The following is a 23,508-nucleotide window of genomic DNA, read 5'->3' on the forward strand; positions in this document are numbered from 1 at the left end:
GGCAGAACACACATTCTTCTCAAGCACACACAGTACATTCTCCAAGACATACCACGTGCTAGGCCGTAAAATAAACCTCAATAAATTTAGAAAGACTGAAATCATATAAAGTACATTCTGTGGCCACAGTAGAAATTAGAATTCAATAACAGAAGACCATTTGGGAAATTCACAAACATAGAAAAATTAAATGTCACACTCCTAAATAACAAATGGATGCTATGGTTTGAATGTATCTCTCAAAACTCATGTGTTGAAAGCTTAATGCCCAATGGAACAGTATGGGCAGGTGGGGACCAATGGGAGGTGTATAGCTCATGAATGGAAACACCACTATAAAAAGGGCCCATGGAAGCGGTTTCTCTCTCTCTCTCCCTGCCCCCACCTCCTGCCATGTGAGAACACGGTGTTTCTCCTCTCTGGAAGACACAGTGCTCAAGGCACCACCTTGGAAGCAGAGAAACCAGGCCCTAACCTGCCAGCACCTTCATCTTGGATTTCCTAGCCTCTAGAACTATCAGAAAATAAATTTACATTCTTTTTTTTTTTTTTTTTTTTTTTTGAGACAGAGTCTCGCTCTGTCGCCCAGCCTGGAGTGCAGTGGCGCGATCTCGGCTCACTGCAAGCTCCACCTCCCGGGTTCATGCCATTCTCCTGCCTCAGCCTCCCGAGTAGTTGGGACTACAGGCGCCCACCACCACCCCTGGCTAATTTTTTTTTTTTTTTGTATTTTTAGTAGAGATGGGGTTGCACTGTGTTAGCCAGGATGGTCTCGAACTCCTAACCTCATGATCCGCCCGCCTCGGCCTCCCAAAGTGTTGGGATTACAGGTATGAGCCACCGCACCCGTCCAGGTTTGTTTTAAATTTATTGAGGCTTGCTTCATGACTGAGCATGCAATTGATCTTAGAGAGTCTTACCTGTGCAGATGAGAAAAATGTATATTCTGTGGTTGTTGAGTGGAGTGTTCTGTAGAAAACTATTAGGTCTAACTGGTCAAGTGTTGAGTTTAAGTCCAGTTTCCTTGTTAATTTTCTGTGTTAATGATCTGTCTAACGCTGTCAGTAGGGAGTTGAGGTCTCCCTCAACTGTGTGGTTGTCTAAGTCATGTTGTAGGCCAAGAAGAACTTGTGTTATGAATCGGTTGTTCCAACGTTGGGTGAATATATATTTAAGATAGTTAAGCCTTGTTGGATTGTACCCTTCATCATTATATAATGGGCTTCATGTCCTACTTAATTTTTATTGCTTTACCGTTTGTTTTATCTAAGAATAGCAATGCCTGGGCTGGACGCGGTGGCTCAGACTTGTAATCCTAGCACTTTGGAAGGCTGAAGCAAGTGGATTGTTTGAGCACAGGAGTTGGAAATCAGCCTGGGCAACGTGGCAAAACCCCATCTCTACCACAAAATACAAAAATTAACCAGGTGTGGTGGTGCATGCCTGTAGTCCCAGCTACTCAGGAGGTTGAGGTAGGAGGATCACTTGGGAGGTTGAGTGCAGCGAGCCATAATGGCTCATCTCCAAAAAAAAAAAAAAAAAGGTGACTTTTGCATGGTAGATATTTCTCCATCCCTTTACTTTGAGCCTGTGGATGTTGTTACACGTGAGATGAGTCCTTGAAGATGGTGGGTCTTGCCACTGGATCAGAGATTTAAGTGTAAGGCCTCAAACCATAAGAACTCTAAAAGAAAACCTAGGAAATACCATTCAGGACATCGGCCTTGGGAAACAATCTATGACTAGGTCGTCCTCAAAAGCAATTGCAACACCAACAAAAGTTGACAAGTGGGACCTAATTGAATGACAGAGCTTCTTCACAGCGAAAGACATTATTAACAGAGTAAATATACAACCTATGAAATGAGAGAAAATATTCCCCAACTATGCATCTGACAAAGGTCTAATATCTGCATCTGTAAGGAACTTAAATCAACATGCAAAATATAAATAACCCTATTAAAAAGTGGGCAAAAGATATAAATGGACACTTCTCAAAAGATACACAAGCAGACACACATGAAAAAATGTTCAGCATCACTAATCATCAAACAAATACAAATCAAAATCACAATGAGACACCACCTTCCTCTTGCAAAAATGGCCATAATTAAAAAGTCAAAAAACGGTAGATGTTGGTAGGAATGTGGTGAAAAGGAAACACTCTTACTCTCCTAGTGGGGAATGTAAGTGAGCATAACCACTGTGGAAAACAGTATGGAGAGTCCTTAAAGAAATAAAAGTAGAACTCCCATTCAGTCCAGCAGCCCCACTGCTGGGTATCTACATAAAGGAACAGAAGTCTTCATGTGAAAAAGGCACATGCACATGCATGTTTGCACAATTCACAAGTGCAAAGACGTGGAACCAACTTAAGTGCCCATCAACCAACGAGCAGACAAAGAAAACGTGGTATATATACACCACGGAATACCACTCAGCCACAAAAAGGAACAAAATAATGCCTTTTGCAGCAACTTAGAGGGAGCTGGAGGCCATTATTCTAAGTGAAGTAATTCGGGAATGAAAAACCAAAAATCATATGTTCTCACTTAAAAGTTAGAGATAAGCTACACCGATAAAAAGGCCTAAGAATGATATAATTGACGCTGGGGACTCAGAGAGGAAAGGATGGGAGGGGGATGAGGGATAAAAGACTACATATTAGGTACAGTGGACACTGCTCAGGTGACAGACCCACTAGAATCTCAGAACACATCCATGTAACTGAAAACCACCTGTACCCAAAAACTGTTGAAATAAAAATAAAATTTAAAAAGTAATTATTCCTGGGGATCTGTTTAAAATGCACTGTTAATATTCCATGACCCGACTCTTTTAAATTCCCATTCAAAACCCTACAAATACTCAGAAACAGATTTAACATCTCAAACCATTGCAAAAAAATTCACTGGGCATGGTGGTAGGCACCTGTAATCCCAACTATCTGGGAGGCTGAGGCAGGAGAACTGCTTGAACCTGGGAGGTGGAGGCTGCAATGAGCCAAGATCACCGCACTGCACTTCAACCTGAGTGATAGAGTGAGACTCTGTCTCAAAAAAAACCAAACTTATAAAAAAATCACCCAGAGACAATGACTGTTAACATTCCTGGCTGGTGTATTTTCTTCCTGCTCCTGTTCCTTATTTTATTTTATTTTATTTATTTATTTTCTTTTTTTTTTTTGAGATGGAGTTTCAATCTTGTCATCTAGGCTGGAGTGCAACGGTACGGTCTCGGCTCACTGTGACCTCTGCCTCCCAGGTTCAAGTGATTCTCCTGCCTTAGCCTCCCCAGTAGCTGGGATTACAGGCATGCACCACCACGCCCGGCTAATTTTTTGCAGTTTTAGTAGAGATAGGGTTTCTCCGTGTTGGTCAGGCTGGTTTCGAACTCCTGACCTCAGGTGATCTGCCCTCCTCGGCCTCCCAAAGTGCTGGGATTACAGGCGTGAGCCACCGCACTTGGTCCCTGTTCCTTTTTTTACATGGAGGTGACATTTTCTGCTCCACCTAAGGAAGGTCATGGCCTACACATGATTCTACATCACTTTATTGAAATATCATGACAGCCTGGCACGGTGGCTCATGCATGTAATCCCAGCACTTTGGGAGGCCAAGGTGGTAGATCTCTTCATAGGGGGTTCGAGACCAGCCTGGCCAACATGGTGAAACCCTATCTCTACTAAAAATACCAAAAAGTTAGCTGGGCGTGGTGGCGCATGCCTGTAGTCCCAGCTACTTGGGAGGCTGAGGCACAAGAATTGCTTCAACCCAGGAGACAGAGGTTGCAGTAAGCTGAGATTGTGCCACTACACTCCAGCCTGGGTGACACAGTGAGACTCCAAAAATAAAAAAAAAAAGAAGAAAGAAAAGAAAGGAAAGAAAGGATCAAAGAAAAGAAAGGATCAAAGAAAAGAAAAAAGAAAACAGAAATATCATGACAGGCATCATCACTCTAATTTCACCAACAGGGAAATTAACGCCTAGGGCAGGTTAAAGGCCACAGAGCTTAGAAGGGCCAGGACTGAATGTGAATGCAGGTCCCTGAGGCCAAGTTCCAGAATCTCACCACGCCAGGATTCTTTCGAGGAAATTCATTCCCTCACTCCTGCACACATTCACTTAAGCATGCCAAGGGCCTTGTGGGTCCTGGCCTGTGACAGACCAGGGGTGACAGAGTCTAGCTGGCAGTAGTCCTGCCATCAACCAGCTTCCATTCTAAAGGCTTAATGTCTGCAACCCAGGGCACCCACTACCCAGCCTGGCCCAGCAGGAGTGAGTGGGGAAGGCGATATGCCCCTTCAAAAGGACTCACTCACTGCCCAGCTGTCAGCACCTTCCGGGTCCCCTCAGCTCTCAGATCGAGGCCACCCTCTTCCCTGGTGGCCAGTGACTGAGCAAGTGGTATCAGGGCCTTTTCTGTCTAACAGGGGACTCCTCTGTCAGGCACTTAGATCCAGAGCTCCTCTGCTGGTGCCCTCTGCCCAATCCAGTTCCTCCCCATTTATTTTTCTTTTTGAGACAGAGTCTTGCTCTGTTGCCCAGGCTGGAGTGCAGGCATGATCATAGCTCACTGTGGCCTCCAACTCCTGGGCTCAACTGATCCTCCCACCTTAGCCTCCTGAGTAACCAGGAATACAGACACCACGCCAGGCTAATTTTTTTTATTTTTATTTTTTTTGTAGAGACAGGGTTTTGCTATGTTGCCCAGGCTGGTCTCAAACTCCTGGCCTCAAGAAATCCTCCCACCTTGGCCTCCCCAAGTGCTAGGATTTACTGGCATGAGCTACCATGCCCAGCTCCCTTCCTCCCCTTTGCTCTCCTAACTCCATCTCAGCATCTACCCCTGAGGACCAATGCAACAGGGCACTCAGTGCATCTGTGAACCTCCCATCAGTCCTGTGGTGGACTACTGTCCCCTCTGGTGCATTCTTTGTCCCCATCAGCCTAGTAAGCTCCAGGGGCTGGCAGCTGGCACAGAGTAGGAGGCTGCACTCCCTGACTTTTCTATGCTGCACACAGTCCTGTGACCATCTTGTCCTCAGACCTGCCAGGGCCATGACCAACCTGCCAAGGGTGTGGGAAACTGTGTGTGACCCAACTCTAGGAGGAGGTGGAGCAGGCAGAAGGTACGGGAAGCTGCTGCCCCAGTAGGTTTAGAGGAAGGGTGGGGTGGGGGTGTGGCAGGGCCAGGCAAGTGAGGGTGTGTGGGTGGGGGTGTGAGGGTGGGGGTGTGAGGGTGGGGGTGTGTGGGTGGGGGGTGGGTGGGGGGTGTGTGGGTGGGGGTGTGTGGGTTGGGGTGTGTGGGTGGGGGTGTGTGGGTGGGGGGTGTGTGGGTGGGGGTGTGTGGGTGGGGTGTGTGGGTGGGGGTGTGTGGGGGAGGGTGTGGGTGGGGGTGTGTGGGTGAGGGTGTGTGGGGGAGGGTGTGGGTGGGGGTGTGTGGGTGAGGGTGTGGGTTGGGGGGGTGGGCAAGGGTGTGGGTGGGGGTGTGTGGGTGAGGGTGTGGGTGGGGGTGTGTGGGTGAGGGTGTGTGGGGGAGGGTGTGGGTGGGGGTGTGTGGGTGAGGGTGTGGGTGGGGGTGTGTGGGTGAGGGTGTGGGTGGGGGGTGGGCAAGGGTGTGGGTGGGGATGTGAGGGTGGGGGTGTGTGGGGGAGGGTGTGTGGGGGAGGGTGTGGGTGGGGGTGTGTGGGTGAGGGTGTGGGTGGGGGGGTGGGCGAGGCTGTGGGTGGGGGTGTGAGGATGGGGGGTGTGGGTGAGGGGGTGTGGGTAAGGGTGTGGGTGGGGATGTGAGGGTGGGGGTGTGTGGGCGAGGGTGTAGGTGGGGGTGTGTGGGTGAGGGTGTGGGTGGGGGGGGTGTGGGTGAGGGTGTGCAGGTGAGGGTGTGAGTGCCTGTCTGGCTCTCCTGGGTGGGGCTGGATGAATGTTTGGGCACAGGCAGCAGCTGTCACATGGCCTGGCTGTGGGTTTGGGACGGAAACCAGGTAGATGGGCTGTATCAGGCACAGCTACAAACTGTGCCAAGGAAACAGCCAGAGCAGGGGCCTGGGGAAACTTCTGCCTTGGCAGAAAGTACTGGGGAGATGGGATGATTTGGGGAGGTCTTCCAAGGCCCATGGTGCTTCATGGAGCCAGGGCCCAGGGCAGGGAGGGCTATAACCCTGGCTTGCCTGATTGGCTGAACACAAACAGGATGGAAGGGGGTGTGAGCAGCCCGCTAGGTGGATGCCTAAGTGAGGAAGGAATGGGTGGCCACGTGGCTGAGACCCCCAAGACCAGGACCCCACTGTCGGGCCAGTGGCTTCCATAGGCCAGTAGGAAGTGTTCCCCTTTGGGCACTGAGGCCATCGGCTTCAGCTTCACACCCTTTTCCAAACAGAGAGAAGTCCTTCAGGTAACCTCAAAAGTCACTTCTCCTGGCCTTCCCCAGAGGGGAAAGGAGAGAGTGGTGCTTGTGGGCAGGGGGCCCTCAGAGCTGGTGGAGGGCACAGCAGAGAGACTGCTTGCATGTGGGAGGCCCCCAGCAGACCTTGCCCAGACGTCAGCCCTCGTTTGAGGCAAACTATAAAATTATCACAATTTAGGCCAGGCGCAATGGCCCATGCCTGTAATCCCAGCACTCTGGGAGGCCATGGCAGGAGGATCTCTTGAGCCCTGGAGTTTGAGCCTGCAGTGAGCTATGACTACACCACTGCACTTCAACCTGGGCAACAGAGGAAGACCCTGTCTCTAAAATAAATAAATAGGCTAGTCGTGGTGTCTCATGCCTGTAATCCCAGCACTTTGGGAGGCCAAGGCAGGTGAATCACCTGAGGTCAGGAGTTCAAGATCAGCATGACTAATATGGTAAAACTTCATTTCTACTAAAAACACAAAAATCAGCCAGGTGTGGTGGCGTGTGCCTGTAATCCCAGCTACTCAGGAGGCTGAGGCAGGAGAATCGCTTGAACCCGGGAGGCAGAGGTTGCAGTGAGCTAAGATCACACCACTGCACTCCAGCCTGGGCGACACAGCAAGACTCCACCTCAAAAAAATAAAAAAAAAATAAATAAATAAATAAAAGATGGAAAAGCTATGTTCTTAACATTTTTGAAATGATAATTCATACTAAAAAATGTTACCAATATTAATGCACAAAGCATTTTATAAGTTTTAGACTATTAATAAAAGATACTAAAACTGAATTTAAGTATTTGTAGCCATGCTTAACACTATAAGTTTGTATACCTATAATGTAGCAACTAATTATCCAAAAATTTAATAAATGACAAAATAAAATTTTGCAAACAGATTTGTAATAACCAGAAAGAAATCTGTATCGGCAATTAATGTAACATAATAAAAATAATTTGTTATGGTCATCTGCTAAATGCTAATTAATGCAAAATGTTAAAAGATTATCTTAATTATGACATCTTAATTTTTAATGGTTTTAAATATTATAAATATAATAAGGGGTTTCTAAATTTAAAAGAAGAACGACTAAATTTTTCAGAATTGGTTCATATTTCTTGTTGTACAATATAAGAACACCATTCCACTTTTCCTGTTAGATTAGGAACGCTCCCTTATTATCTCACTGAAGGAGAATGCTGGATGGTGCTACAAAGAAGGCAATCTAAGGACTCCAGAACTGAAGTGGCACTGCATGTCACTTCCCTAACTCAACTGAAAAAGGAGACAAAAACCTAGCGTTTTCTACCCTCAAGCCAGCAAGAAACACAGTCCAGGTAAGCTCGTTTCTTCCCCAGTGGAGCAGGAGTCTATCCAACAAGAGGCAACCATTCTGCCATGATCTTAGAGTAGAACTGTTCAGAAGTTTGCTAACAATAAGCAGCCAACATAGACACATTCTTTCTCTAGTAAATCTAAAATTCCCTTTTTTCCCCAGAGGCACTGGGGTGCCTGAGGGGCATGTAGCAAAAGTGACCCCAGCCACACCGTGCAAACTAGCCAGGAAACCTTTTTGTCATCACAGATCTGAGAGTCCCTGAGAACCCAGAGACAACACAGAGGCAGCAGGACACGAACAGGAGAGTCCCAGCATCAGTTCCTGGCCATAGAAGCCCTCCTGAGCAGCAGGCAGGACAGAACCCCTTTCAGCAATCAGCCTGCCAGAGAAGCCTCTGCCCCTGTGGTGTGAGGATCCACTTCCCCCAGGTGACACCATGGGCAGGTGGGCTGAAGAACTGGGAAGGCCAAATCAACTGGCCCAGCCAGGATACCTCTTTGATGATACAGGTGATACAGGTCTAAGCCTCCCTTCTTCCACAGGAGAAACTAGGTGGCCCAGAGGCTGCCCAGAGGTAGGGGATCTGCCACAGCAGCCACCCTCCTGGGAGGTTCCCTTTCTTCTCCTTGGTGAACTCCCTCCAACACACACCTTCCCAGGAAAGCACCGTTTATCTTGCATGGGAAGGGGATCCCACCATACCAAAACCCAGCCAAAGAAGCCTTTTGTTCCTTAAGGGATAAGTTATCAAAACAAACACAAGCAAAAAGACACACAACTAGTCACCCCCTAAATTCTGTTAAGAATGAGACAATGCTGCCACTCACTCCTGGCGCAGGCACCAGCAGGAGGAGGACACCTTCCAGAGACTGCAGAAGAAGGGGGAGGACTCCTCCTTGCCCTGGCTGCACCTCCACCACTGTCACTGAGGCCTGCAGTACAGAACCAGCAGCTTCCTACACACCCCAGGCCAGGCCAGGCCCCAAAGCGCTCCTACTCCCCCTTCCTGGCCCCCAGACTTGCTGCTGTTACCACTATTACCGCTGATGCCAACACAACCAGTGCTTCTGTCACCTTCCATGCACCCACCCACCCTCCAGGGCTCCTTCCACCTGGCCTCCACGGGCACCCTCCTACCATTCCTGTCGAGCTGCAGTCTCCATCGCAGTCGCTGCCACAACCACAGGAAGTGAGCCACAGAGCCACGCCATCTACAGGCTCCAACCTCCAGCTCACCACAGGTGACTCCTACTTCACCAGCCTTGCTTGGAACAGCTGGAGAGGAAAAGCCAGAAAAACCTACAACGGGATGCAGAAAGTGGTAGTGTTAAAGCCTCGCCTTGTCATGCTGGCCACTGGGTGGCAGCGGCCAGTTTCAGCAAAGGCATTCACACTCACCTGCCAAAGTCCAGCCTCTCCTCCTGGCCCAAGCTGGCCTCCTGACCTGGGGTGGGGACTGGAGACAACCACAGTGCCCGACACTCTCTGGGGAGCAGGAACAGCAGAAACTCACACTCAGCCAGTACTCCCCACCCAAGTACTGGTTCCCATTCCTGACTCCTCCACCCACAGGGCCCTGAGCCCCCGTGGTGCCCACTACTCCTGCTCCATGCCTGGGGGTCCCAGATGGTCTCCACAACATGGAGCGAGAGGGCAAGGGCTGGGGAACCACAGTGGGTGTGGGGTCCCTGCCATGCTTAGAGGATTGGCATGAAAACTCTGTGCGCCCGCCACACTCCCACAGGAGCAGGAGGAGTTCTCCCTCTAGAGCCCTGAGTCTGAGAAAAGGAGAAGGTCCCCTTCCTCAGAGGCAACCGTTGTCCCGGCCACCTCCACAACCTGCCTCTGGTGGCAGCAGTGCAGACCCCGATAGCGCCCCTAACCTGGCCCCCGCTGCCGGCAATGCAGCCCCCGGATTGCACCCACAACACACCCAGAGACTACCGTAGTAGGCAATGTAACCCCAATAGTGCCCCCAAACCACCACTCTGCCCCCAACAGTGTAACATTTGATGGTGTCCACAGCCCATCCCGCTACCGGCATTGCAGCACCTGACAGCGCCCCAAACCAGCCCCCCACCAGGGCCACAGGCAGCACAGCCCTGGATAGCGCCCCCAACCTGCTCCTGTTGTGGGCAGTGAATGCCCGGGATAGTGCACCCAACCAAACCCCCCACCCCACCTTCCCCTTTCCCCCTTCCCCCACAAGCACTGCAGCATTTGACAGCTCCCCTAAACCTCCCCCGACTGCCGGCCCACATTGTTGCTGGCATTGTAGCCCAGGATAGCACACCCAACCTGCCCCCTGCCTCTGGCAGTGCAGCAAATAACACCCCTAACCTGCCCCCATGAGCCGCTGGCTGTGCACAATAGTGCACACAACCTGCCTCCAACCCCTCGACCTTGGGCAGTGTAGGCCCTGATAACTCAGCCAACCTGCCCCCCACCCCCACAGCAATGCAATGCCAGATAGCGCCCCCCACCAGCCCCTCCCTACCCCCGAGGCAGGCAGTGCAGCCTCAACAGCTCACCACATACGCCTCCCCACCCCCCTGCAGGAGGGCAGTGCAGCCGCAAAGAGTGCACCTACCCAGCAAACTTTCTACCACTCTAACAGACCTGCAGTCTTGGTCGCCACCACCAACCGCAGCCAGAGGAGCCTCGGTGGCTGAGGCTCCAGCCTCCAGCGTGGAGCAGGGGGCCCCCCTTCTTCTAGACTGCTAGCCAGTCAAGAGCAGCTCCCGCTGCCATCCTCCCTTCTACCGCTCTGGCCGTGCTGCCTGCCGTCTCTGTCACCACCACCAACTGTAGCGAGGTGGGCCACAGTGTTGCAGGCTCCAGCATACAGCTCCCCCTTCTCTTCTTGATCTGCTAAGCTGGGAACAGAGTAGCTCCGCTGGCCAATATAGGAAAGCCTAGGATGGCGTGAGGCCTCCTCAGCATGCACATGGGGTTATGCACAAGGATTCTGAACTACATGTTCTGATTGGATGAGAGAAAACCTCTAGGCCTTCTCTGATTGGACTTTATTTCATACGCTGACTGGTTGTCCTAAGACTTGCTCTCATCCAATCAGAACATGATAACAAAGTCCAATCAGAGTAGGCCTCTGCATTTTCTCTTACCCAATCCTGGAACATATAGTCCAGGAACCTCATATGCATAACCTCAGTACATAAATGGTGCCGAAGGGGAGTCAGGCCGTTCTAGGCTCATGCGTGTCTGCGCGCGGGGCTGCTCCGTTCCCGGCTCAGAGGACCAGGACAAGGGCTAGCCACTGCCGCATGCTGGAGGCTGTGGCTGCAGCACCACAGCTCGCCTCGCTGCGGTTGGTGGCAGCGACGGAGACTGCAGTGTGGCTGGAGCGGTAGGAAGGGGAAAATAGTTTTGGGGTAGATGGAGGAGTAAAGAGGGTGGTTAGTGCCAAAGGGAAAAGAAGATGGCAAGCAGGAGAAGGCGTTGCAAAAAGACAGTGAGGAAAAGATGGTGGGGGAAAAATGTTGGGGGTAGGTGGAGGGGGAAAAACAGGGTGGTGAACAGGAGGGAGAGAAGGTTTTGTGGAAAGATGGTGGGGAAAAAGTTTTTGGGTAGATGGAAGGGGGAAAGAGAGGGTGGGGGGGAACGGGGGTGAGCAGGAGGGAGAGAAAGTTTGCAAAAATACAGTTGGGAAAAAAAGAAAGGGAAAGAAGAGGGTGGGTAAAAAGATTTTGAGTAGATGGAGCAGGGAAAAGGGGTGGCAAGTGGGAGGAGAAAAGAGGGTGCAGAGAGGGAGGGGGAGGAGAGAGTGGCGAGCAGGAGGGAGAGAAGGTTTTGTGAAAAGGCAGTGAGGAGAGAAGCTTTTAGGTAGATGGAGGGGAAAAGACGGTGGCAAGGGGGAGAAAGATAAAGAGGGTGGCGAGCGGGGAGAAAAGATTTTGGGGAAAACCGGTGGGCAGAAAAGAAAGTGCAGAAAGAAAACACGGTGGGTAGAAAGTGGGTAGATGGAGGGGGAAAAGAGGGTGGCAAGTGAGAGGAGAATAGAAGGTGCCCAGGGGGAGTGGGGAGAGTTGGGAAAAAGATGATGGGGAAAATAGTTTGGGGTAGATGGAGGGCAAAAAGAGGGTGGCAAACAGGATAGAGGAAAGAAGAGGGTGAGTGGGAAGCGGGGAAGGCCTTTGTGAAAAGACGGTGGGGGAAAATTGGGGAGGTAGATGGGTAAACGAGGGTGGTGAGGAGGAGTAGGAAGGCGGCTTTGCAAAAAGATGGCTGGGATGTTTTTGGGTAGATGGAGAAGGGAAAGAGGATGGCAAGGAGGGAAGGAGAAAAAGACGATGGGGAAACAGTTTTTGGGTAGATGGAGGGGGAAGGAGGGTGGTGAGCAGCAGGAGTGGAGAGAAGGCTTTGGGAAAAGATGGGAGAAAGTGTATTTGGGGAGATGAAGGAACAAAAGAGGGTGATGAGAGCGGGAGGGGCAAAAAAGGGTGGCCAGGGAGAGGGAGAAAAGATGGTGGGGAAAAGTTTTTGGGTAGATGGGTGGGGAAAACAGTAGTGAGCGGGTGAGTAGAGAAGGCTTTGTGAAAAGATGGTGGGGGAAAAAGTTTTGGGGTAGATGGAGGAAGAAAAAGAGTGGCGAAAGAGAAGGGGCCAAAGGTGGTCGGGAAAAAAGATGGGGAAATAATGGTGGGGGACAAAGGTTTTGAGTAGATCTTTTTCTGATTTTTAAATCAGATTATTTGTATTTTTGCTTTTGAGTAGCTTCAGTTCTTTATATGTTTTGTGTATTAACCCTTTGCCTGATGTATAGTTTGCAAATACTTCCATTGTCTGGTTTGTTTCTTCATTCTATTGATTGCTTCCTCTGCTTTGCAGAAGCTTTTAAGTTTAATGTAATTGCATTTCTCTATTTTGGCTTTTGTTGCTTGTGCTTTTGATGTCTGTTTCAAAATCCCTTGTCCTAACCAATTCCATGAAGCATTTATCCTATGTCTTCTTCTCTAGTAGTTTCATAGTTTCAGGTTCTACATGTCAATCTTTGAGTAGATTTTTGTATATGGTAAGATAAAGATCTAAATTTATTCTCGTACATGTGGGTGTTGTGTTTTCCTAGCGTTTACTGAAGAGATTGTCCTTCCCAAAGGTGTGTTCTTGGTGCCTTTGTTAAAAATGAGTTGACTGTAAATGTGTGAATTTATTTCTGAGTTCTCTATACTGTTTCATTTGTCTTTGTCTCTGTCATTCATCTATGTCTGTCTGTCTGTCTCTGTCTCTCCTTGCCCCTTTTTTTGCCAGTACCATGGTATTTTGGTAGTATATTTTGAAACCAGGTATTGTGATGCCTCCAGCTTTTTTCTTTTTATTCAAGATTATTTTATCTGAGGTATTTTGCATTTCCATGTGAATTTTAGAATTTTTTTTCTATTTCTATGAAGAATGTGTTTTGTAATTTAACGTGGATTGCATTGATTCTGTAGCTCACATTGGGTGATACAGATATTTTACCAATATTCTTCTAGTGCTTGGACATGGGATATCTGTCCATTTACATGTGTCTGCTTTAATATTTTTCATCTATGTTTTATAATTTTGTTGTGGGATCTTTAACCTTTTTGGTTATCTCTAGGTATTTTTTTGGTGGTAGCAGTAATGAAATAGCTTTCTTGATTTCTTTCTTAGGTGTTTCACTATTGGCACATGCATGTGCTACTCATTTTTGTATATTGATATTGTGTCTAGTAACTTTACTATATTTATTGTTTCTAGTAGGTTTTGTCGTATAATCTCTAGGATTCTCTCCATATGTAAAAGATCATGTCACTTGCAAACAGAGACAACTTGAATTTCTTTTTTCCCATTTGGATGCTTTTTATTGCATTCTCCTGTCTAATTGCTCTAGCTCAGACTTCCAGTACTATGATGAATAAAAGTAGTAAAAGTAGCCACACTCAGGCCAGGCGCAGTGGCTCATGCCTATAATCCCAGCACTTTGGGAGGCCGAGGCGGGCGGATCACAAGGTCAGGAGATCGAGACCATCATGGCTAACAGAGTGAAACCCCATCTCTACTAAAAATACAAAAAAAAAAAAAATCTGGGTGTGGTGGCAGATGCCTGTAGTCCCAGCTACTCAGGAGGCTGAGGCAGGAGAATGGCGTGAACCCGGGAGGTAGAGCTTGCAGTGAGCTGAGATCGCACCACTGCACTCCAGCCTGGGTGACAGAGCAAGACTCCATCTCAAAAAAAAAAGTAGCCACACTTGTTCCAGATCTTAGAGGAAGAGCTTTTAACTTTTTCCCATTGTTTATGATGTTAGCTGTGTTTTTGTCATATATGGCCTTTATTGTGCTGAGATATGATTTTTTTCTGTACTCATTTTGTTGAATTTTTATTATGAAGGAATGTTGAATTTTTTCAGCATCTACTGAAATGATTATATGGTTTTTTCTTGATTCACTGAATGTGGTGTAGCACATTTATTTATTTGTGTTTATTGAATCATCCTCATATTCCTGGGATGAATCCCACTTGATTATGGCAGATGATATTTTTATTGTCTTGTCAAACGCATTTTTCAAGTATTTTGCTGAGGATTTTTGCATCTGTGTTCATCAGGAGTATTTCCCTGTGGTTTTCTTTTTGTGTTGTGTTTTGGTCTGCTTTTTGTACCAAGGTAATTCTGGGCTCATAGAACAAGTTTGGAAGTATTCCTTCCTCTTCATTCTTTGGGGGAATGTTTTGGTAAAATTGGTATTAGCTCTTTTAAAAACATTTGGTTGAATTCAGCAGTAAAACCATGATTCTTGTGGGTTTCTTTGACGGGAGACTTTTTATTACTGCTTTAATTGCATTACTCATTATTGGTCTGTTCAGGTTTCTTATTTTTCTATCATTCTATCCACACCAGCCCAGGGATGCAGGGGAGGTCCCAGCAAGTGGCCACGCCAGCTGCTGCCCTTCTCCCCTGGCCATTGACACATCTGGTTCACCTCAGCATCCCTAGGTGTTATGAGGAGGGAAGAGTGTAGCCAGCCCTGGCCTGGGAATGCACCAACACGGGGTCCCTGGTGAGTCCAGAGCTGGGGCTGCAGCTAGAACTTCAGGGCAAGAGAGACCCCATGCCCTTCACTTCCTGGTCCCGGTCCTGAGGTTCCAGGAGTGGGATCAGAGTGGGCACCCGTGAGAAGCTGGTGGCATGGGAGGGCTGTGCATTCTGCTGAGGCACCGTGTCCCCACTGCTGTGCTGTCTGACAGGCCCCTGTCTCTCTTCTTGCTCCTGGGTGATAGCTGTGGTCATGGACATGTTCACCCATGTGGACATCTTCAAAGACCTGCTGGACGCCGGCTTCAAGAGGAAAGCAGCTTTGTACATCATCGTGGACGAGAGTAAAGTCAAGTACGTTCTGCATATGTGTGAGTGGACCCGCATGCACCTGGGGCACCTCAAGGTGAGCAGGCTCCTCACTTGCCTACGTGGCCAGATGGCAGGGGTCATTCAGTTTGTCAAACACCTCGAGTACCTGCCTGCTCTGGACGGAGTCCTGTGCCAGGCACTCAGAGTCTAGTAATCCTAGAGCCTCTGCTTGAATTCCCTGAGGGACAGGATACTTGCCATGTCTGATGGGACAGAGATAAGATAAACATTGATGAGGTGCTTGCTGACCAGGTGCTGGAGCTCATGCCAAGTGCTGCATCATATGTTATTTCAGAGCAGCCCATGCCACATTGGTTACCTGTCTGCTTGCATACCCCTGGTCATAGTGTGCTCACTATGTCCTCAGGTAGCTCGTGGCCTATCTGGAGAGATTCAGTTCCCAGGAAGTCTTTCTTGGGTTAAGCCAAAACCTGTCTCCTTAGAATGTCCATTTACTGGTTTTAGGATCTGGCTCAGACAGAAGCAGCTGTCCCTCAGGCTGAGGCCAGGGAAGGCTTCCTTGATGTCTGCACAGTTGAAGTGGATTTGAGGCACATGAGCAGAGTAGAACCTTTAGGGTGGGGAGAAACCACGGAACAGAGGTGGATCAGAGACGGCTGCCAGTGGGGTCAAGGTGGGCTGCAGGTCCCCAGTGCTGCTTTTCTGTGTGTCCCTGGGCATGTCACCTCCCCTTTCTGGGCTATACAACATCTCATTGCTCCAACTCTGTTCTACCCAGACACCCTGGCATTTGGTGTCTGGCTAATTTTTTTTTTTTTTTTTTTGAGACCGAGTCTTGCTCTGTCACCTAGGTTGGAGTGTAGTGGTGCGATCTCAGCTCACCGCAACCGCTGCCTCCTGGGTTCAAGCAATTCTCCTGCCTCAGCCTCCCAAGCAGCTGGGACTACAGGCGCGCACCACTACGCCCAACTACTTTTTGTATTTTCTGTAGATACGGGGTTTCACCATATTGGCCAGGCTGGTCTCGAGCTCTGGACCTCGTGATCCACTTGCCTCGGACTCCCAAAGTGCTGGGATTACAAGCGTGAGCCACCGCACCCAGCTAGTGTCTGGCTAATTTTTTTGTATTTTTAGTAGAGACAAGAGTTTCACCATGTTGGGCAGGCTGGTTTCGAACTCCTGACCTTGTGATCCATCCACCTTGGTCTCCGAAAGTGCTGGGATTACAGGTGTAAGCCACCATGCCCAGCCAATAAAAGCCAGTTTTAAAACTGAAAAAACAGCTTTGAAATTGAGGGCTGCATTTTTACAGAGAATATTTTCCAGCATGTGCAATCTAACATAGTAGCACTATACTCCTCACTTAAACAGACTAGCTTTTATAATGAATGATTTTGTTTTAAAATGTGAGTAACAGCACACCAGGGGCTGTGACAGCATGATCGCTTCTGTTAACATCTCTTTCTAATACTGTAGTCCCACATAAGCTGCATTTGGCTTTCACGGTTTCACTTACCTACAGGCAATCCTGGTCTGAAAACATTAAATGAAAAATCCACAGATAAACAACTGACAAGTTTTAACTTGCTGTGCTGTTCCAAGTAGTGTGGTGGGAGCTCCTGTCATCCCCCTCTACTCAAGGCCCACCCAGGACATGAATCATCTCTGCCCACAACATCCACCTGTCTACCTTCCCACTTGTTAGTCACTTAGCAGCTCTCTGGGTCATCAAATCCTCTGTTGAGATATCACGGAGTTTGTGTTCAAAGAAATCTTGTTTTACTTAATGGCCCCAAAGTGCAAAAGTACTGATGCTGGCAATTCAAAAATGCCAAAGAGAAGCCATAAAATGTTCCTTTTAAGTGAAAAGGTGAAAGTTAATCATAGGGCATGCACGTGTAGAAACAAAGATAATCTATATTGGATTTAGTACTATCTGTGGTTTCAGGCATCCTCTGAAGATCTTGAAATGTATCCCCTATGGATAAAGGAGGACTACTATATTCTCAATGGATTTTGCAAGAAGAAAATTAATCATTCACAAAATATTTTAACCTTAGAATTTAAATAAATGTGTATATTCTCTACAAGTTAAACACAAATATTGTAATAACCTATGGCCACTTTTTCTTATTTTTATGCCATTTGAGTAATGACTGGTATTGATTTGCTGAGGTTCAAATTTCGAATTCTAGTTTTTCTTAAACATGACTTATATTAATAAGAATATGTTCAACTCTGGTGTGCTTTATCAGTCAAAAACACAAATTAATTATGCAGAGAATATTATTTTCTTTTTTGAGATGGAGTCTCCCTCTGTCGCCCCGGCTGGAGTGCAGTAGCGCAATCTTGGCTCACTGCAAACTCCACCTCCTGGATTCAAGTGATTCTACTGCCTCAGCCACCCAAGTAGCTGGGATTACAGGCATGCCCCACAATGCCTGGCTAACTTTTCTATTTTTATAAAATCTAAAACCTGGGACCTGGTATAAGGCCTGGGTATCCACCCGGGGCTTGATTTTAGCAGGGGCCTGAAGTTCTTCTAGCACCTGGTGTCCACCTGAGGCCTGGGTGTCAGCCTGGGACCAGATGTCCAGCTGGGGCCTGAGTGTTTCTCAGTGCCTGAGGACTTCCTGGGCCCGGATGTCCACGTGGGACCTAGATGTGTACCTGGGGTCTAATGTTCACCAGGAGCCAAGGTATCTACCTGGGGCCTATGTCCACCCAGGGCCTGATGTCCATTTGGAGTTAAGTGTCCACCTGAGGCCCCATGTCCATCTGGGGCCCAGGTGTCCTTCAGGAGCCTGGTTTTGACCTGGGGCCTCAGTGAACACTTGGGGCCTGATGTCCACTGGGGTCTGCTAGGGCCTGATGTCCACCAGGTTCCTAGGTATCCTCCTGAGGCCTGGTGTGCTGCTGAGGCCTGGTTTCGGCCTGGTTTCTACCTGGGGTATGGGTATCCACCTGGTTACTGTTGTTTACCTAAGACCTGTTGTCCACCTTGGACCTCTTGATCCTCTGGGGCCTTGTGTCCACCTGTGCCCGGGTGTCAGCTTGGTACCTGATATCCACTTGGGGCCTCCACAGCCACCTGGGGCCTTGTGGTCCCTTGAAGCCTGAAGTCCTGGGTATAGGTATCCACCTGGGTCGTGGGTGTCCACTTGGGGCCACATGTCCAGCTCTGGTCTGAGTGTCCCCATGGGGCCTGATACGCACCAGGGGCCTAGGCATGTACTTGATGCCTGGTGTCCATATGGAGCGTGCTGTCCCATGAGGATTGATACTCAGATGGGGCCTGGTATCCACTTCGGGCCTATTGTACTCCTGGAGTCTGATACACATCCTGTGCCTGCTGCCTACATAGGGCCTCATGCTCCCCTTGAGCCTGGATGTCCACCTGAGTCCTTGGTATTCTCTGTGGGATGGCTGTCCACCTGTGACTTTGTGTCCAGCTATGGCCTGGGTGTGAGCCTGGTGCTTGATGGACACCTTGAGTCCGTGTGCACCTGGGGCCTTATGTCTATCTGGGGACTAGTGTCTACTTGGAGCCTGATGTCTATATAGGGACCGTGTGTTTATCTAGGGCCCGATGTCCATCTGGAATCAGATGTTCCCTTGGGGTCAGGGTGTCCATCTGGGGCCTAATTTTCACCAGGGGCCTGGTGTTCACCAGGAGCCTAGGCATCCGCCTGTGGCCTGCTGTCCACTTGGGGCCCCCTGTTCACCTTGGCCCTGATACTTACTTGGGGCCTGGACATCCACTTGGAGCCTGGGGTTCAAGTGGCGCCTGGTGTTCCACCAAGATGCCTGATGTCCATCTGTGGCCAGGTTTCCACCAGGGGCCTGGTATGTACCTGGGGCCTTGGGTCCACCTGGGGCCTGGTATTTACCTGAGGCCTGGGCGTTCACCTGGGGCCTGATATCTAGCTGGGGCCTCATATCCACCTCGGGCCTCCATGCCAAACTGCGACCTGATGTCCAGCTGAGGCCTGATGTCCATGCAGGAACTGGAGTCCCTCTGGGACCTGTTGTCCACCCGGGGCCTGATGTCCAATGTCCACCTTGAGTCCAGTGTCCACTTGGGGCCTGATGTTTTCCTGGGGCCTTTGTGTCTGCTGGGGCCTTATGCCCACCTGGAGGGGATGTGTCCCATGCACCCGCCCTTGTCCTGGTGAGAGTGTGTAGAGAGTTGCTCTGGCCCTGCCCCTTGTCATCTGGGAATTGCCCCTCCTGCCAACACAGTGGGGAAGGTGTCATCTTGACTCAGGTGGGTGCTGGGTTTCAAACTGGGGCCTTATATTTACCTGGGGACTGCTGTCCATGTGGGGCCTGGTGTCCACGTAGGTGCTGGGTATTCACCTGGAGCCTCACGTCCACCTGGGGTCAAAAGTGTTCACCTGGGGCCTGATGTTACCTAGCACAGGCGTTGCACAGAATACACACAGACTGGAAAGGAAGAAGGAATGGAAACGTGGGGCCTACGTATTCAGTATAAGAAAAGTGAAAATAGCAACCAGGAAAGAACACAAAGAAAATACGAGAAGGATGGTATGAAGAAGACACAAACCAACCCAGGCCCAGTTTCCTAAGAAGCACTGGAAACCACACTGAAATGAAATGTCAGACGGAATCAAGCCATCTCTGGATTTTCCCCTGTGGGCCGTTCAGTGTCAGCGGGGATGGGAGCAACTGGGACTCTCCTACATCACTCTTAGGCCTAGAAATTGCTAAGGCCGCCCCAAAAACATCCTACTCACTTTTCAGAAAATCACAACTTGCAAAGTACAGCAAAACCAAAGAAGGCCAAGAGCTTACCTTGGAGAAAGTTCTCGCAGCCCTGGGCGCCACTGGCTGGCTGGTTCTGTGGTTGCTTTGCCAGCAGGCAGCCTTTTCTCAGCTGCCTTCCTTCGTATCAGGTGGCGGTGGCTGATGGCCCGTGTGGCCTTTGCCCTTGAGGATTAGCCCAGCAGGTTGACTTAGGCCTGGAGCAGCGGTAAGGGCAGCGTTCTCTGGCGCTGCCCTTTTCCTGTTGGCAGCAGGATGGGGCGAAGCTCCAGGACCCCAATTCCAGCACCTGATTTGGAAGCATCCAGCGGCCTGTGGCACGATGGTGGTGGAGGCGAGCCTGAGCGACTGCAGCTGCATCTCTGTTCCCAGTGCCATCTCCAGATCTTCATGCCCTGAGCAGTGACCTGGGCCAAGAAGTCACTTTCCTGGATGGTGTCTTCAGGAGGGCATGTTCCTGAACCGTGAGGGGTGGGTGTTCAGCAACTCTCCACAAACTTTTCCCAGGAATTGGGCGAGGTGCATTGTGCCACAGCCCTTTTTGGGTAGGCATAAGGCCCCACGTGGACACCCAGGCCTCAGTCAATATTCAGGAGCAAAGTGGAGACCTAGGCTCCAGGCAAACATCAGGCCTCAAGTGGACAGTCCCAGGTGAACATTGGACATCAAACACCAGATTGATGCTATGTCTTAGGTGTATGCCAGTTCCCAGGTGGACTCCAGTTTCCAAATGGACATCAGGCACCAGGAGGACATCAGGTTCCCAGTTGACAAATAGGTTCCAGATGGACACCAGGCTCCAGTTGAACATCAGGCCCCAGGTGATGCCTAGGCCCCACGTTGACACCTGGGCCCCAGGTAGACATGAGGCCCCACGTGGATAGTTATGTTCCTGGTGAACATTAGGCCCCAAATGGACACTCTGGTTCCAGGTGGATATATGGCCTCAGGTGGCCATCGGGTCCTGGGTGCACACTGGACTTGAGGTATACATCAGGCATGAGGTTTACACCCAGGCCTCAGGTGAACTGAATGTCACAGATGGACTTCAGGCCCAAGGAGGATACTAAGGCTTCAGGCGGACACCCAGGCCTCACGTGGATATCAGGTCTTAGGTGAAACTCAGGCTCTAGTTGGATACCGAGTCTTCAAGTGGACATAACAATGCCCCAGGTGGAACCCAGGCTTTAGATGGATACCAGGCTCCAGGTGGACATTAGGCCCCAGGGTGACACCAAGGCTCCACGTGGACAGTAAGCCCCAGGTGAACCCCAGACCTCAGGTGGACATCAGGCCCCTAATGGATGCCTACACTGCAGGTTGACATCAGGCCCCAGGAGGACACCAGCCCTCAAGTGACCACCAGGTCCCAGGTGGCTGTGTAGGTCCCAGGTGGGTATCAGGCATCAGGATGACTCTCAGGGCCCAGGTGAATGCCAGGCCACAGATGAACAGCAGGCCCAAGGGGTGGACACAGGCCCCCGGTGAACACAAGTTCCCAGATGTATACCCAGCCTGATGTGCACCTGCAGACCAGAGTTCGCCTAGGGTCTGATTTCTCCCTGGGGCCTGGGTGTTTTCCTGGGACCTGTAACCTGCCTGGGGTCTGGTGTTTACCTAGGGATGGGTATTCACCCTGGGTCTGATGTCCGCCTGGGGCCTGGTACCCATCTGGGGCCTGGATGTCACCCTGGGGCCTGATGTTCACCTGGGGCCTTCTGTTTATCTAGGGCCTGATTTCCATCCTGAGACTGGGTGTCCACCTGGAGTCTGTGTCCCCATGTGACTTGGTGTCCAACTGGGACATTGGACACCGGTAAACACCAGGCCCCATGTGGATTACTATGGTACACCTGATGTACACCTTGAATCCAGTGTCCACTTGGTCCTGATAGCTACCTTAGGCCTGTTGTTCACCTGGGGCCAGGCATTGTGCTGGGCCCTAATGTCTACTAGGAGCCTGGTGTTTACCAGGGGGTCTCGACTCCCACCTGGGGCCTGGGTGTTTCCATGGGATCTGATACCCTTCTGTGGCTTTGGTTTCAATCTGTGGCCTGATGTTCACCTGGCATCTAGGTATCCATGTGAGGCCTGGTGTCACCCTGGGACCTGATGTTCACCTGGGGCCTGGTGTCAACTTGGGGCATGGGTGTTCACCTGGGGCCTAGTAGTTTACATGTGCCTTCATGTTTACTGAGTTCTTAAGTGTCAACTTGTGTCTTAATTTCTACAATGAGCCTGGTGTCCACCTGGAGCCTGGGTGTCACCCTAGGGCCTGAAGTCCTGGGGATTAGCTGTCCAATTGGAGCCTAGGTATCCACCTGGGTCTGAATTTCGCCTGGGGTCTGATGTCCATTTGGAGTGAAGTTTTCACTTGAGTCCTCATGTAAACCTGGGGCCTGGGTGTCAACCTTGAGCCTGATGTTCACCTGTGGTCCTGTGTCCACATTGGGACTGATTATTCACCTGGTGCCACGTGTGCACGTGGGGCCTGAGGGTTTACCTGGCTGATGCCCACCTGGGACCTTATGAGTTCCTGGGGCCTAGGTATACTCCCTAGGCCAAGTGCCCACCTGGGTTCTCATATCCACGTTGGGCTTTGTGTTCACTTGAGGCGTGGTATTCTTCTGGGGGTGGGTCAGAGGAGTAGCCGGCCATGTGAGGTGTCAGTCTGCCCCTACTGGGTTGTGCCTCCCGGTTAGGCTACTTGGGGGTCAGGGACCCACTTGAGGAGGCAGTCTGTCCGTTCTCAGATCTCAAACTGTGTGCTGGGAGAACCACTACTCTCTTCAAAGCTGTCAGACAGGGACATTTAAGTCTGCAGAGGTTTCTGCTGCCTTTTGTTTGGCTATGCCCTGCCCCCAGAGGTGGAGTCTACAGAGGCAGGCAGGCCTCCTTGAGCTGCGGTGGGCTCCACCCAGTTAGAGCTTCCCAGCCACTTTGTTTACCTACTCAAGCCTGGGCAATGGCGGGCGCCCCTACCCCAGCCTCACTGCAGCCTTGCAGTTTGATCTCAGACTGCTGTGCTAGCAATGAGCAAGGCTCCATGGGCATAGGACCCTCCGAGCCAGGTGCAGGATATAATCTCCTGGTGTGCCGTTGGCTAAGACCATTAGAAAAGCGCAGTATTAGGGTGGGAGTGACCTGATTTTCCAGGTGCCATCTGTCATCCCTTTCCTTGGCTAGGGGAGGGAATTCCCTGACCCTTTGCACTTCCTGGGTGAGGCAATGCCTTGCCCTGCTTCGGCTCACACTCGGTGTGCTGCACCCACTGTCCTGCACCCACTGTCCAACAATCCCCAATGAGATGAACCCGGTACCTCAGTTGGAAATGTGGAAATCATTCGTATTCTGCATCGCTCACGCTGGGAGCTGCAGACTGGAGCTGTTCCTATTCGGCCATCTTGGCTCCACCCCCTATTAATGCAGTTTTTGTGCCTCATTAATGACCCATTTGATTTAATAGTTCTTAAAACTTGTGATGAATCAACAGTGATGGAAAGTTGTACTGAATCATATCTTTTTTAATTACTATGAATTATATTGTTAGAGATTGGCTTTAAAATTGAAGTTACACTAATGCATTTTAAATGTAATTTGGAGCTAGTTTAGAATTGTTGAAGCTAGGACTCTCTGGTGACTCAGG

At 50.0% G+C, this 23,508-nt stretch overlaps 1 protein-coding gene across 1 annotated transcript; it reads left to right on the plus strand.

The window, feature by feature from the left end:
• Positions 1 to 8,882: 8,882 nt before the first annotated feature.
• Positions 8,883 to 17,304, plus strand: LOC130541560 (protein FAM83G). The gene is made up of 4 exons (XM_057302420.1): positions 8,883 to 8,972; positions 14,610 to 14,769; positions 14,990 to 15,150; positions 17,026 to 17,304. Exons 2-4 carry the CDS (start codon positions 14,748 to 14,750, stop codon positions 17,146 to 17,148), a joined length of 306 nt encoding a protein of 101 aa, XP_057158403.1. The 5' UTR covers positions 8,883 to 8,972; positions 14,610 to 14,747; the 3' UTR covers positions 17,149 to 17,304.
• Positions 17,305 to 23,508: the final 6,204 nt, after the last annotated feature.

This window comes from Pan paniscus, chromosome 4 (genome assembly GCF_029289425.2).
Source record: "Pan paniscus chromosome 4, NHGRI_mPanPan1-v2.0_pri, whole genome shotgun sequence".
Taxonomy (NCBI): Eukaryota; Metazoa; Chordata; class Mammalia; order Primates; family Hominidae; genus Pan; species Pan paniscus.